Source organism: Nothobranchius furzeri, chromosome 5 (assembly GCF_043380555.1).
Source record: "Nothobranchius furzeri strain GRZ-AD chromosome 5, NfurGRZ-RIMD1, whole genome shotgun sequence".
NCBI lineage: Eukaryota > Metazoa > Chordata > Actinopteri > Cyprinodontiformes > Nothobranchiidae > Nothobranchius > Nothobranchius furzeri.
This window is the reverse complement of record NC_091745.1, coordinates 44,489,609-44,506,205: the sequence shown is the minus strand read 5'-3', so window position 1 is coordinate 44,506,205 and position 16,597 is coordinate 44,489,609. Positions and strand designations below refer to the sequence as shown.

At 41.3% G+C, this 16,597-nt stretch overlaps 1 protein-coding gene across 1 annotated transcript; it reads right to left on the bottom strand.

The window, feature by feature from the left end:
• Positions 1-3,044: 3,044 nt before the first annotated feature.
• irx1a (iroquois homeobox 1a) lies at positions 3,045-6,669 on the bottom strand. The gene is made up of 4 exons (XM_015949122.3): positions 6,300-6,669; positions 4,386-5,445; positions 4,082-4,157; positions 3,045-3,288 (listed from the first exon to the last, which is right to left on the bottom strand). Exons 1-4 carry the CDS (start codon positions 6,540-6,542, stop codon positions 3,213-3,215), a joined length of 1,455 nt encoding a protein of 484 aa, XP_015804608.2. The 5' UTR covers positions 6,543-6,669; the 3' UTR covers positions 3,045-3,212.
• Between the last annotated feature and the right edge of the window lie 9,928 nt (positions 6,670-16,597).

Below are 16,597 nucleotides of genomic sequence, written 5' to 3'. Positions count from 1 at the left end.
ACCGAGGCATTCGCCCTGTTGCTGCCATTGTGCTTCTGTAACAAGAAGTAGGCTAAAGCTACTCGACTATACACGGCAGCACCACGGTGTCCAGGTGGCCCCGCTGAGGCTGCGGCTGCTCTTGGCGACCAACGGCTTGTTGTCTGGAGTTGAATGATTCCTCCTCTTAACCTGGGATGGCTCTTTTTTCTGCACCAGTACTCCTTGAACTATAGATAAATAGATTATGGAGGGGGGTACAGATTTGTGTGGGCATCTTTGAAGAAAGACAACGGCGATGTTGAAGGGAAGCAGAGCATTGAAAGAGGAGGCAAAGACATTTGTGTTGTTGGACAACAAGGAGAGGTCGAGTCTGTAAGAGTAGCCGGCTTCTGCCAAAAAGGACAAGACAGTGATAAACTTTCCTCCCCATGCAGTCTCCTCTCTCCCCACCCCAAACACACACACACACACACACACACACACACACACACACACACACACACACACACACACACACACACACACACACACACACACACACACACACACACACTTCCTGTTACACTTGCACACTCACACAACGTGTCACAATGCACAATTCACCAGTAAAAATGAATGGATTGCCCCAGCGTGACTCGTCTCAGTTGCAGGGGGAGACGGTCCTTGTTCGGTAACAAAAGACGGTGGCATTAGGGCCAACCGAGCCGCTGACAGAATGCTAAATTGTTTTAGGGTCAACAACTTATTGTCTGAAATTTACATAAATCTTGAGTGGGACCAGTTCTTGGGTGAAAATAAAATGTTCATCTTGTGAAAAAGTCACTTCAGAGGTTAAAAAAATGCTCTGATGTTTTTTCTTTCCACAACTTTAACAAAATCAAACTAAATAATGATTTTATGTGTAAAAGCAGATATGCATTTATTTTTAAATACATTTTAAAGGACCATTATTGTAACTTTTATTGTTTATTAAGATGCAAATGAATATGTGTAAATGAGCTTTTATGGAGCTTTTAAAAAGCCTGAGTTAGTAAAACATGGTGTGGTTTTGAAAATTAGACCATATTATGTGTTAGCTTTATCTCTATATTCATATTATATATTTCGCTTTAGTTTGATAACATTAATGTGTTTTATCCATCCAGCATCGAGGCCCACGCAGCATCCGGGTCTGAAGTGACAGCCTAATGATCAGCTTCAACATTACCCATTAGACGGTCCCGGGTTAGGGTGAGACCCACTCACTAAATGAATAATTTTGTATTTATTATATTATGGCCCGCAGCTAGCGCCCCACGCTGCTCCACTACAAAAGGAGTAAATGGGACACCGAGAGGTTGTTTAACGTTAGCCCCCAAAAGCCAGTGTGTGTGTGTGTGTGTGTGTGTGTGTGTGTGTGTGTGTGTGTGTGTGTGTGTGTGTGCGTGTGTGCGTGTGTGTGTGTGTGTGTGTGTGTGTGTGTGTGTGTGTGTGTGTGTGTGTGTGTGTGTTTGGGGGGTAAACTTCTCTTAAACACTATGTTTTTTTTAATCACTGGACAAAATGAATTCAGATTGAGACACGTGGGTTTATTTTGGTGTCATTGTCTTTCTGGGAGCTGATTTGAATTTTCTAAAAGCAAACAGAAACTTGACTGAGTTCAAAACTGAGAATGTGGATTTTTGTGCACTAAACTAAAAATAGATTAACTGAAAAATGTTTCGGCACCACTTTTAAATTAGAAAAACCAAACTTAATTTTCTAAAAGGATCATTTTATGATTATAGAATTTGATTTTATCCAATAAATGTTCACAAATATATATATATATATATATTTGTTTCCACATGATGTATTATCCAAGTTTTATCTTTTTTGTCTGAAAAATTCCTAATAACTTTTCAAATATGTCTAAATATTTTCCAGCATTTCGAGTAAAATCTAAATATTTTCAGTTGAATAAATAATTCTCCCTAAAGTCGTGGATCCAGGCGGAGGCCCTTCCCGTCCCCGCCTATAGAGGTCGCTGTGATATTGGAAAACAGAAGCGGATCAGCTCCACATGTTTAAATCTTTGCTGCAGCACGTCTAAAAACGCCCAACTCAATTAAAACTATTTTCATGACACACTTCATGTAGGGAACATGTAATTGGTCATTTTTATTGTTTTAAACTGTGAATAGGATCCATCAGTGAACTTCACAGGCAGAATTTCACTGGCATTAATAAAAACGCGTCACCAATAACAACTAACGTTATTAAAACAAAACAAAAAAGTTTATGAATAGTAAAAGAAAAAAATCTGGTCACAATTTTCCATCAGAGAAATTAATTTCACTTCGTTCAAACTAATAAATGATCACTGACTCATAAAAGCCGATTCAACTGTTAAAAAGTAAATTAAAAGCTGCTTTTAAAGGCTAATAATTATTATCAGGGTTGAAACAGACAGGACCCCAACACAGCACGTCCTTCCCCTTCTTCTCCTCACCCCAACCCCCCTCAAAAGAAAAAAGGGGGAAATATTAATAATTTATCTCCGAATCGACTTCTCCCTCTGACAGATTAGATTTTAACTATTTGATTTTGTTTGGACTGGGCGTTCCCATATTATTACTTAATGACGTTCCCAGCTGCTCCTGTCCATTTTCTGTCACCAGCAACCATCTGGACACTTATTAGCACCTCAATGCGTCCGCGCTGCTTCCCTCTCCAACTCGAATACAATTAAAGCCTGCAGACTGCCACCATCCTCCTCTTCCCACCGAGCTCTTAGAATAAAACCAGCAGCGACAAATAAAACAATAGAAAAACATCAATGCAGATTTCCGCTTTTCTCCATAATTTCATTTAGTTTATTAAAGAAAATATACGATCTGGACAAATTCCTTCAATTTTTCCTATTTACAAATTTAAATCAGCTGGTATTTACATTAGAGAAATGACACCAAAAGCACGTGATAGAGACGAATAATTATAATAATATTAATATTAATAATAATAAAGTAAAAAGCCTACCAAATCGAGCCCAGCCAGCCCGGGCAAAGTGGAAGAGAGAGTATAACATTAGAGGCTACACAACAATAGAGGAAATTCATCCATCCACAGGATATTACCAAATTACGCCATTTGTTGACTGAATGCTACACCGCATTATTATTGTCCTTTTCTTGCGTAAAAAGCGTAAAAAAGTCTCTTTTCTTTTCTTTTTTAATATATTTATTTTTAAGCTCTGGGGGAAAACGTCTTGATCAAGCCGAGGAGAGCGCAGTGAGGACCCGTTGCGTGGCGTCTTGGGGACTCCTGGCGCTGGAAGGCAGAGAGGATCTGGATAAAGAATAATACAGAGAGGCAGATAAATACCCCGCCGTGTTTGGACAGCAGGTTTCAATATGCATCTCAAGTGTCTGGCTGAAGGGGTTTGATCAGAAGCAGCTATAGGACGCAGGCCTCGTTCCCAGTCCCTTCTGCATTCTTTCTTTTTGAATAAAGGAAAATCATTAAAACTGTTTCAAAATAAAGAAAAAATCTACAAGACCTGAGAAAACCTGGCGATTGCTTTATATTTTATCCTTTCTTTATTTTCTTTTTCTGGACTTCTCCCTTGGGCTCCGGCTCTCCCAGGGGTCTTTAGGGAAAGCACACAGCCCAGAGCCCGTTTTACTCGGTGGCTTGATAAGTAGCCGCTCTCTCCCCAGAGGGGAGGCATTATAGGGGGTGTGGGATGGGAGTCAGGACCCCTGTCACCCGTAAAGCAAACTGTTTTTATTCCTCTCCTTTTTTTAATCACTGCTTTCATTCATGGCCTGGTGCTCTTAAAACGTTACATAAAAAATCTATTTAACCAAATTACAATAATATTAGAATAAATCACAAAACAACGCAGATTTTTATTTCAATTTTAACAAAAACAGTTTTATTGTCTTGAATCAGTTAATTTCTGCACAAATATTCTTTAAATCAGTGCAGGTTGTCTCTTGGTGAATAATATTAAATGCATTTTTGATTTAGCTTTCTGTGACTACAAGAAACAAATTATATGAAATAAAACACAACTTCTGGAGCCAAAACAAACAAATAAACAACAATAATAAAAATAGAAACTTTAAACGTGTCTCACCTGTCATGGAGGGGGCGAAAGGAGGGCTTCAGGGTCTGTGATGGAGGTGAATCAGGTCTTACTCCGTTTTCATGCTCTGGAACGGAAACAACAAAAATTATTATTATTATTATTATTATTATTATTAGTTCATTTTGAAGAGTTTGTTTTGTCACTCAGGTTGAGCCTCCACGTGCACATGACATATTATAATAGCGAGGCTCTTTGAAACACAAACAGACTGCACTAAGACGATGCTTATGCGTAAACACTTTTAACTGTACGGCTGCTCAGCCTGGTGAGAGTGCGCGTGCCCCCTGCTCACCTATGTGCTTGGGACTGTGGGTTTCTGCTGAGGCCTTGCTGTCGTTGCTGAGCGCCGCCGCAGCTGCTACCGGCGACACCACCACTGACGTGGGCTGCTGCTGCTGCAGGTGGTGCTGGTTTACTCCCAGGAACGACCTGACGTTCAGCAGGGGGTTCTGGCCCAGGAAAGCCCCGTTTGTCCAGTTGGGGAACTTTCCAATCTGGCATGTGTACAGTCCGTGACTCGGGAGGAAGGCCGGGTGCGTCTGGATCTGGTGGTGGGGCGCTGACGGGTGAGTGGTGGCCCCCGGGCCGCAGGGAGACGCTGGTTTCTGGGAGGAGCTATCAGGACTGGTCGCAGTTTCTGCTAAAGACCAGATTTTGGGTTTATTGTTGGAGGGGAGAGGAAAAGTCCCCGGCCTGTCCGGAGACAGAACCCTCGTGGTGTTGCTGTTGCCGTCCGAGTTCTCCTTTCCGCCTGAGTGAACCAAAATTGCGGTTTTAGATTTCTCAAAGGCCTCGTGGGCCTGCAGGGCAAAGGCCCGTCTCTTCTCCAGGGTGTCCAGCTCTCCGGGCGCCCCGGCGCCCCTGTGCTCCCTGCTCCCCTCCACAGACTTATCATCGTCCTCCTCGTTGCTCTGATCCTCGTCGTTGTCATCGATCTTGTCTATGTCTATGCTTTCCAGATCAATCTCCTCCTCGTCTTCGTTCTTCTCCGCCTCGTCTCCGCTCCCGAACAGGTTCCCGTCCTCCCCGTCCTCCTTGCTCCTTCTTCCCCAAGTCACCTTGTTCTCCTTCTTGAGCCTCCTCCTGGCGTTGGCGAACCAGGTGGAGACCTGCGTCAGCGTCATCTTGGTGATGATGGCCAGCATGATCTTCTCCCCCTTGGTGGGGTAGGGGTTTTTCCTGTGCTCGTTGAGCCAGGCTTTCAGGGTGCTGGTGCTCTCCCGGGTTGCGTTCTTGGGCCTGGCCGGGTCTCCGTACTGGAACTGGCCGTAGGAGTAGAAGGCTGGAGACGTGTGGGCCGCGAAGGTGGCAGGATGGACGCCAGGGCCGTCCTTCAGCTCATACTGAGGTCCCTTTAAAATAACCAAAGTTACATCGTTACTGGTGATTTTTTTACGTTTAACAATTTTCCTTAAATTTGTGAAAAAAAAAACGGAATTAAGTCTGAACAGAAGCTGCGCCTGACGCAGAGTTTTAACTTCCTTAAACGGAACTGAAAACACTTTTGTGAGGTTAGGAAAATGACTCAATGAAAGTTTTCAGCTTTTGTAAAACTTTCTCTTTCTGTTTCTCGCACTCTTCCATAAAAACATGAATCCTGTTTATTCTGACTGGTCACGTGGTTTTATTATTATTATTATTATTATTATTATTATTATTATTATTATTATTATTATTATTATTACCTACTTCTATTATATGTTTTAACAATAAAAATGCTTCACATTGTAACAACAGTCAGTGTGTGTGTGTGTGTGTGTGTGTGTGTGTGTGTGTGTGTGTGTGTGTGTGTGTGTGTGTGTGTGTGTGTGTGTGTGTGTGTGTGTGTGTGTGTGGCCTGGTGCATAAATTAGCCAACGCATTAACACACAACAAATGACTTCTTATCGCCTGGTGTGTTTTAACTCTGACAGGTCTTGGAGCATTAGTGTTTTACTAAAAATATAAATAAATTAAAAAAACCTGTTCAAGTCTATAGATCAAATATTTCCAACTGTCGTGAAGCTTTATGGATCCTTAACAAACACTTTTCTGGTTTATTTTTTGCTTTTCCTCATAAATAACCCAATTTCCTACATTTTAATCTTTTGATCATTGATCATTTCCTGCACGTTTAATCCTTCTGGGTGATCAACAGAGGATCAAACTGAAGTAAGGTTTGTGTACAAATTAAGATCAGTTTAGTAAAAAGTGATTTTTGTCTTACCATTTGTGAGAAAAGCGCCAGGTCCGCGCTGGTGTAAGGTAAAAACGCGCTGTAGTTGTGCACGTACGGGTTGGCGTACATGCCCAGCACGGAGGTGACGGCCGTCGCGGTGGCGGACGGACTTCCTCCGATTTCGGCGCTCCCTCCCCGGGACGAGGGCGTCAGCACCCCCGGTCTCTCGCTCCCGTACACCGCCTGGGAGGCACTGAGGTACTGCGGGTAGCCTAACTGCGGGAAAGACATCTCCTCCGCTGGATTTGTCTCGCACAGCTCGTTTAAGTCCAAAACTGCGCGTAAATGTGTCTTCTTTTAAAGAAGCAAAAAAAAAAAAAAAAGAATTACCAGGAGAAGTGATTAAGCCAAAGTCGCGGCAGCGACAGGCGCATGGAGAGGCGAAGCAGAGGAACAAACCGCTCAAATCTCGGCTTTCTCTCTTTTCTCCTTCTTCTTGCGCAAAAGTCCGCTGGATGTGATCTGATCAACAATTGCGCTCCGACTGACGCGCCTGGCCCTGAGGTCTTCCAGGCTGATCCCTCAGATACAATTTGAAGTTGACGCTTTGATTGGCATCCCCTACTTGAGCCTGCAAGCTCCTCCTCGTTTGGAGCAATGTGGATAATGTGAATGAGCACATTGGCTGGGGCCTCCCTCTTCCTCCCTCACCCCTCTCCCTCCCTCGCTCTCTCTCTCCCCCTCTCTCTTCGTGTTTGGACTTATTGTATGTTAAATGTTCAAGCATTAGAGTCCATTCACCGAAGGCTTTGATTGTTGTATGACAACCTGTCTACACGACTTCACAGCTGTCTGGCACAGGAGGAAGTAAACCCGTCAGAACCAGGAACTCACTTCTTTTCTAATTATCAATAAAGTCAATTAAAGCTTCTTCCCCATAAATGCTGGGTTGCATTTATTTAAATTTAATGCATATGAATATTTATATTTTTATTAGGTTATGTTTTGTATTTATAAAATACATATAGCTATTTTAATTATTGTAGAAAACAAATAAATTACCTCCAAAATCGATTAAATCGAAAATAACATCCGCAAGAAAAGTTAAAAGCCTCTTTTTCTAATTACTATAATTATGTTTTTATTTACTTTCGTTTTGTATATAAAGGTTTAATCAGCCAAATCTCCTTTTGATACCCCCCCCCCCCACACACACACACACAACGCGCGCGTGCACATGTGTTTGTGTGGCAGATTGTTGCTGTCTTTTGTAACTACAGAGACACTTCACGCTTTTTTTTTTTTGCTTTGTGAGAAAAGGAATGTGGACAAGCCGGAGACTAGTTGCAATGATTTCTGCAGGTCCCTGAACGCACCTCAAGCAACCAGCAAAGGCTGACTGAAAATGACAGCTGAATAAAAATAACGATTTGTTTTACTTTTATTTTAAATCTAATTCACTCAGAAGTTAGGAGGGAGAATTCAAGCGGTAGTTGGAAAAAAGTAAGAAGTTTCAGCTTTGGTCACCTCCTCTTGAGCTGCTTCTCTCCAGCAGAACAGAGTCGGACACCAACCTCCACTCCTGTCGCAGCCAGAGATGAGAGGCTCGGGGAGGGAACGGGTGTTCACATTTAACTGTTCTGTTTTGATTTGATTTGAGTCTCCTATCGCCCACCTCCAGAGTCAAAGGGCTGCTCCGTACATCTAGATTTAATGCCTTAACGACTGAAGCCCGAGAAGTTGCTCTAGATTTGGATCTGCACCAGATGGCTCCGAGTGGATATTGCCGAGCGCCGAAGATCTGTTAGAAATATCTGAGGGGCACTGATGGTATCTGGGTAACACATCAGAAAGGAGGGGAGGAATGGCAGTAGTGATAACCCGCTGGAAATGTGCGCAAGAAGGGGAGGCTGTGGAGGGTCGGTGCAGAGGGGACACGGAACTCATTAATAATAATAATAATAATAATAATAATAATAATAATAATAATAATAATAATAATAATAATAATAATAATAATAATAATAAATAGTTACTTTTATTTGAATAAATAATATTTTGAGTTTTAATTTTCCAAGAATATAATAATTAATTCATCAAATCTTTTAAGAATTTCTCAAATTCTTGAGTTTTCCCTTGAAAAAAAAACCTCAAACTTTCCTCCAAACCTGATTCCAGCCCACTTTAGCATCTAAACTGGTCCACATTAAGTTCTGGATCAGCTCCTCTAAACAAACGCGCTTTTCTCCAGCTCCTGCTTTCCCGTGGGTGCGCCTAGACGCGCGCACGCGTCCCCGTGCACACTAACCTATAACGATTTTCCAGCGCTCTCCTCTTCTGCTGGTGAAAAAAGGAACGAAAATCCCAGACTTCTCTTCTCATATCAGCGAGTTTTATCATGTAAATCTACAGGAGCCTCTTCATAAGCTGCCACACCTTAATGGCCATGTTCTAAGACGTCACCCAGGTGGTCGATACGTGCTTTCATTTATCATCCTGCGTGCTCCACGTTCGAAACCCATTCCCAGCAACGGTGTCAGGGCTTTCTCAGCTTCTGGTGCTCTGCTGAATCATTTATCATTTTCATATGTTAATCATAATGTTACTGCATTGAGAAAAAAGAAAAAAAACGGAACTTGTTAAAATATATTTAGGCTTGTTATAGAATAAACATCTAAACATATATATATATATATACACACATATATATATATATATATATATATATATATATATATATATATATATATATATATATATATATATATATATATATATATATATACAGTTTTATCGTGTGTGTGTGTGTGTGTGTGTGTGTGTGTGTGTGAACTGGTTGGTGTTCTGAAATTGTTCAGCACATTTTTATGTAAAACACACAAAAGATTTGGTCAAGATTGATATTTATTAATACACGTAGATTTATAATGACATTTATGATTAGACGTAATGAAATAGGACGTTTAGGTTGTTGTTTAATAAAAGCATCTAAGGTTACACAGAATGTTTTAAGACCGAGGCAGTGTGAGGTCACATGTTTGAAAGGTGTGTCAGGTTTACTTGAATTAAAACCTGCGGTACCTAAATGCTCCACCTCAGGTATGCAAGGTCCAGGCCAACAGGTAGAGGTGTATGACCCAAGTCAAAGAGAGTGAACCTGTGTTACAATAACATCGGTTTTGTTGACAGTCGGCTACTACCGCAGAGGTCAAGGGTGTCTCTGTGAACTAATAACTGTGGTGAAAGATACTCCTTTCCTGCCTCTGGGAGTGCCAAAGTTGAAGAAAGGTTAAGAATCCACAGAATACTTCTTTTGTACTTTTTCTCTAGGATTATCAAATTAAAGTGTCGGGACCAAAAACTCCTTTTTCTCCCAGAGGGGAGGAGATTAGATGAATATCAATAATATTAATGGATCATCACAGCTGCTGAAACACGGCCTCTTTGTTATCACTCTCAACTTATTCTAGCACATTAGATCCAGTTTACTCCCCGAACGACGTCAGAGAAGCGCAACTGGTCGGCTGTGTGTTGGAGTCAGAGGACCACTGGTGTTACTGTGAGACATCTGATCCATTGACAACTGCACCACACCTATGAGTAAGGAAACCAAGAATTTCCTGGGTAATAAAAGACTTTTATTCCTAGAAGGCCGAGGGTCTACTTAGTTGGATGTTTTCTTCAAACTTGTAAAAAAAAAATACTTTTTGAGCTTAAACCCTCAATTCATGTCAGCTAATGTATGAAGCCTAACAACAACTACAGATCGTTTTTGTAAACAATCTCGTCTCTTCTTTTACCGACGTACAAAATTTCTGCCACAAAAAACAGTCCATTAAAGTAAGGTTTGCATTTTTTTTGTACTTTACAGAAAGTTGGAACAAATTCCACAAAAGTTCAATTAAATCAAGTATTTAGATTTAGGTCTCACTCACACAGCAGGCGTGGATTAAACAACAACAAAAATCCCAAAGATTTCATGATTTAGAACAAATGTTGGGATCAGCTAACATTTTGCCCTGCATTGATAGCTATGGGTTTCCACGCAGTTTATTTAAAACAGAACAAATGTGGTTAAATCATCTAAATGAGTTTCCCAATACGACCTTTCAGTGTGTTTTACACAAGTATTTTAACGTTTTCATTAACATATTTTTAAAGGTGCAATACGAAAGAATTTACATGGAGATAATCCCAAAATAGTTTAATGTTTGCCTGGCAAGCAAGACTAAATAATATATTTACCGTTGAAGGTTCTTGGTCATGGGGCGGTTTCTACTGTTGTATTTCAAATGATCTCCGCATGCTACTGGAAAACGAACAACGTGAAATTCTCAACGCAACTGATGTCGGTGAACGAGGCGGACCACTGTTGAAGAAGGTGTAAATGCATCGTTTTTCTAGATAAAGAACTTAATTACATCTGTGTGCTCATGATTCAAATAAAGCCCAAGTCCAAATAGTCCAAAAATAATTTTAAATTCATGTTCAAACAATCTGTCGCTATCTTGTTCCGTTTCGTCGCATCATCCCACCCACAAGACGATTAGAGGGCCCTGCTTGGCTAACAAAGCCAATAGAGCCCTGTGATTGGCCCACAAAGCAGACACAGCTCTGTGATTGGTCCACAATGGTGGAGCTATCAGTTTGAAACCCCTATAGAAAGCTGTGATTGCTAGCTAGAATGCTCCTACGGCTGTAGAGGTTCCAATTGAGTGGTATTGCTAGAACAAACTTTGCAGAGGAAGAATTTGGTCTAGTTCACTAGGCTGGTCTAAAGTCTCAGTCATGTTGGAAGAAAAGTCACTTAGAAACGCTAGCCAGAGCGTCACTTTCCGACGCCCGCGGTAAAATGGAGATTTCACCAAATTGTGACCTTAATCCTCTTGCTATTTAACGTTCCCCTGACCCCCATCCTAACTTAAATCCACTTGCGCATGCAAAACTTTATTCCTAGTTGTACCGTCCCTCTCAAACACGGTTAACGAGAAGTTTAGAATGAGAACCTGGGTTAAGGGTAGGATGGGGGTGAGGGGAACGTTAAATAGTAAGAGGTTAGAGGTTAAATGTCAGTAAAATGCGCGTATTTCCGCAGGCTTGGGAAACCGACGCTCTGGCACCGTCGTTGGGAGCCCCAACGCATCGGAGACGAGCGCTTGTTCACCCATCGTCAGGTTTAGCCGCTTCTGGTGTGAGAATGTGTTGTAGTGACTGGCCTATCTGGCACTCTGGGCAGCTTAGTCGTGTGGGCCGCTTGTCCAGCTTGGGCCGGCATGAATAAATAATACATTTCATAGTAGTTCCTGTAACACTACTTTTTAAAAATCTCTACATCACCAGTTTTAGCTATTGCTTTTTAACTGGTTTCATTGGTTCTTGAGCCAGAAACTTGAACATCTTCACATTGGACAGCACCCTGCTTCCCTCTGCAGTGCGAGTAATACCTAAATTAACTTTTTTTTTGCTGATAACGATGTGTGTCTAATTGTGCTGTAGACATGTGTACTCAGTGTGACAGTTTAGTGCAACCTATTTTAAATATAATATTTCAGTCCAAAACGGTAATTTTATTTCCATCTTCAGGTTAAAACTTCACATTGATTTAGATTCAGGCACAGCCGTTGACTTAGCTGAATAACATGACATTGTCTGCAATTTCCTGTGGCTGCAATGAACTGGACCTCACCTGGCTCAGCCACTCACCTGCCGATATGACACATTGCCGCTTGGAGCCGCTTGCCTCCTGGAAAAAAAGAATTCCCTCCTCCCCTTCCCATCTGGTGATCGCAGTGGACAGGAAATGCTCTGGAATGCTGCAGATTATGTGTCTGCTCTTCTACTGAGCGGTAAGTCTACTGTGTGTGTGTGTGTGTGTGTGTGTGTGTGTGTGTGTGTGTGTGTGTGTGTGTGTGTGTGTGTGCTTGCATGCTTTTCAATGGCTCGTTTTTCAACTGAGAAACTCCAACAGCGCACCTGGGCTGGGGGGTGCATCAATCACGGCTTCAGTGCTGCTCTCTCGGTCGGCCAGGCCACGCCTCTTTTAGAAGCATTGTACTAACAGGAAGTGTGGACGAAATAAGTCTCCACCTATGCCGTGACTCCCGCTTTGACAGTTTTGTGGCTTAGTTGGGTACACTAGCGTGAGGTCTTTCGCTATAGAGGCTCTTGTGCTGGTACCTCACATAAAGGCTAGCAGTTAGCTCTTTCAGTTTGTTGACTCTCAGTAAAAAGCACAAAAAGAAAAAGAAGAATTTTGCTTTTTTGTTGGCATCATGGTGGAGGCTGAACACAAAAGGAAGAGAGCAACCTCTTTGGAGACAAAACAAAGAGTGAACATCGGCGCGGACCACACTTATTTGATGGAGCTGAAGAAGGCTACAAAATCACGGACTGATGGTGACCTAGCTTTGTTGCTACTGGGTTTGTAAGTAATACTATTCTTTTGTCCATCTGTGTGGATCTTTACACTTCATAGTATATTTAGTATCAGCTGGCTTGTGTTAGCTTTAGCTGGCTTTTAGTGCTTGCTACAGCAAGCCGCTGCAGGGTTTCAACCAGTGGGAGGGAAAAGCAGGAAACGTACGCAGTTCCTTTGAAGTTATTTAAACAGAGCTAAAGCAATAACATCAGTTTTATTATGGCAGCAGAACAATTAGTTTTTTTCTGTATTCAAATGGTCAATCAGTCATGTAGGATGGAAGCTTTGTTTCTCTGAATGGAGGCTGTTCTCAAAGCTACCCATAATGGAGGCAATGACATTTATTGTAGAAACACATAAAATTACTGAATTATCTCTAAGTTTGGTCATAATTAGGTGTGTCGCCTATCAGATTACAAATCAGTCACACCGAGGCAAGACTGACTGTGATTTTTAACAATTGTTGACAGCTTTTTTTCTTTTAAGTCCTCCTGTTCTCCACCTACAAACCATACAAAACAGCCATAAGATCTCACTTGTCTCCTCCCAGGGGCATTCTCAGGGGTGGGCAATGAACGGGTGGGCCCGGATTCTGATGTGGTTAGGGGCCGAGGGGAAAGAAATGTGAGAAGGGATGTTAATTGTTTTGGCTCTGTGCTGGGGAAACATATCAACATTAGATCTAATGGAGGTTAAAGACTCCCAATGCCGAAGGGGCTGGAGCTAATGAATAGCTTTAGCTAGCCAAGACGCCTGAATAAGAGCGAGGGATGCATGGAGAGGGTATTGTACTAAACTTGACGGTTTTGACTGCTTTAAAACGTGTCTTTTATTGTTCTACTCACCTAACAGGATTAACAGTTATGTATGTTTATGGGGCAAATAGAATTATAAGCACAAACGCAGCTGGACAACTAAGAATATTTTCTGTTTTGGATTTTTTATTTACCTTTTGCTGTAACAAAGCCCCATTCAAAACCTGTTGTATCTGGATTTACATATAATAGACAAGTCAGCATACATTTGATCACCACAGCAAGACCGCATAAGCAAATTAACCATTTTGGCAATTCCCAAACTAACTCCATTACTGGGTATTTAACTTCCCCATGAATAATAAATCAAATTCTTGTCAGCCAGCAGGCAGTAAGCCACAGCCTGTCTGTTTGTGCATATCTGTGCATTTCAGTTGCAGATGTATGCTAAGTACAGTAAATGTGTAAGATGTACAAAAAAAGAGACTCTGGACAAAGAGAGCAGAGATAAGTTGTTTGTATAATTTTGTGCCAAATCGGAATGAGAGAGACGATTCGGAGTTTAATTTGAAAGCTCAGAAATATTCATAAGAGTTCTTTGCCCATTTCAGATGTTGATTTGCTGCTTCACAAACGGAGCAAAAAAAGTAAAAAGAGCATGCAAATCTGCTTTCAGATGATACAATTCTCACATTTATTTATGAGCAGAGTTAATTGAATTTTGAGGAAGAGTCTTTTTGGAGAAAAATGATTTTTATTTTTTGGACTCTCAAGTATTTTTCTTTGATAATGGTGCAAAGTGAAAACTTACAGATGAAATGATCAGCAGACAGCATGACAAATGGAATTTTAATGAGGTTGTGTTTTCCACGGGTTGCCATGTTCTGCAGCAGTTTTGTTTTTTCTGCTTTGATGTGTTTTCGTTCTAACGTTTGATAGTAGTTGAAACTTGCTGTTTTTATGCTGCTGGACATGCCTGCACCTCTCGCCAGCACTCGCTTCACCTTGATCACAGATCAGACTCACTCTGGTTGAGCTGCATGGAGGCTTAACTCTTTAACTGCTCAGAAACAAAATATGGGGAGGAAATGTGTTGCTGCTTTTTACCTTTCATGAAGAAACTAATAGAAGACTATTGGTTAGACCAAGCCTCTGACCTTAAACATTATGGTGCCACAACTGAAAACATCAATCTGGAAAACTCTCACGTTAAAACGAGTTTTAAACGAGGTGAGCTGAAGCAAGAGGCCAACGTGTGAGAGAGGACATCCGTGTTTTCAAAGTATTGATCTTTTATTTCTCCTTGTGTCACAGATAAACTCTTCCCGGGTGGTCGAGCAAACCTAAAACTACATGACATCTGTCTTTTCAGATAAACGTAGCGATGCTGAAAACAAGCAGCTTCAGAGTCTTGGAGTAGAAAACTTGAAGTTGGATCATTTGGTGATGCAAACTTATCAATTCATTCATACTTTTCTGATTTACTCATTACCTTTAAATATGTTTGCGTCAGCATTTTAGCCGCTAACAAACAAGTAAATGTGAGTAGTACAGTTAACTAGCCTGCTCTAAAGTCTGGCCATGACCCATAGACAGAGCTCAGCTTTTGGGCGGAGTCTACAGTTGTCTTTCAAACTTTCTCTGCATGCCATTGGACAGCGCTAGGTCCAATCAGAGCAACAAACAACATCAGTTGACAAATCAGATAACAAGACAGCCAGCCATACGCCGTCAAAGAAGAAGAATACATCCAATTTTGAAATAAAGAACTTCAGATCCTCTATCTGCTCATGTCTGAAAGAAAAGTCTAAATTATCCAAAATTGATGCCAAACTCGTTTTAAACAACACAATCTCACACCCGAAGCATTGACAAATGATGATGAGTGACCAAGCATTTGTTCCCGACTCGATGGGAGCCCCATCCTAACCTTAACCCTCTTGCGCATTCAAAACTTTGTGTCCAGTTGTAACGTCCCTCTCAAACATGGTTAACAGGAAGTTTAGAATGAGAAACTGGGTTAAGGTTAGGATGGGGTTAAATAGCAAGAGGTGAGAGGTTAATTGTCGGCTAAATGTACATTTTACCACGGGCGTCGGGGCCCTGGGGCGCACTGACAGAGGCGTGGCTGCCGAGATCTGGCCCCATCGGTCCCTCTGACTACCACCAGCAGGCAGCGTGGGTTAAGTGTCTTGCCCAGGGACACAACGACAGCGACAGACTGAGTGGAGCTCGAACCTGCAACCTTCTGATTGCGGGGCGAGCACTTAACTCCTGTGCCACCATCGCCCACAAAGGGTAACTCAGAAGGTTATATTATTGTTTCCTATATATATATATATATATATATATATATATATATATATATATATATATATATAATTATCATTATAATACTTTATTATTATTATTATTATTATTGCTGACAGCACTGCTAATTTGGAGTTCGTTATTATTAATGGTATCAGATTTAGCAACTGATTATCCTGTTTTTCAGGCAACATTTATATATATAAATATCACACTTTATATTTGGTTAATGTTCTTTCCTTAAAGGTCCTCAAACACACAGAATGTAAAGTTTGTGTAACTCTGAAGAGACAGACACACTAAATATAAACTTTGGAGTAGAGTGATTCTTTGGTATTTAGAGGGGAAGCTAACACCGCAACAAAAATCAGAATCATAAATATAATGCCGTGACTGTTTAATGAATAAATGAATCAGTCGGTTTATTAAAGCCAGCTCTTTGCCCAGTCATCAGCCCACACCTTCAGTACCTTTTAAATAGATGGCAGATTCCTCTGTTTACAAGGAGCAGCTGCTTGAAGCCCAGCTCTTTAATGACCTCCGTCTTCTTGTCAATTTCCTGGTATATTTTATATTTATGTCCTGGTCAGGATCTGTTACCATACCAATTCATTTGTAACAGAGCATTTGAACACAGAGTGAGAGCTGACCAAAGCATCCTCTTTCAGCAGCCAATCAATTGTGAGCATATGTTTCGATAAAGATTAAACATGGGCGATAAACACGCTTCTTGTCTCTGTGTTGGTCTGTGGATATGTGCTCGTTAGCTCTTTAATGAAATAATAAACGGCGAACGGGCCGGGCTTCCTCTGGTGTGGCACCCGACGAGGACGAGGATCTAATAATGATGAAACAGACAGTTA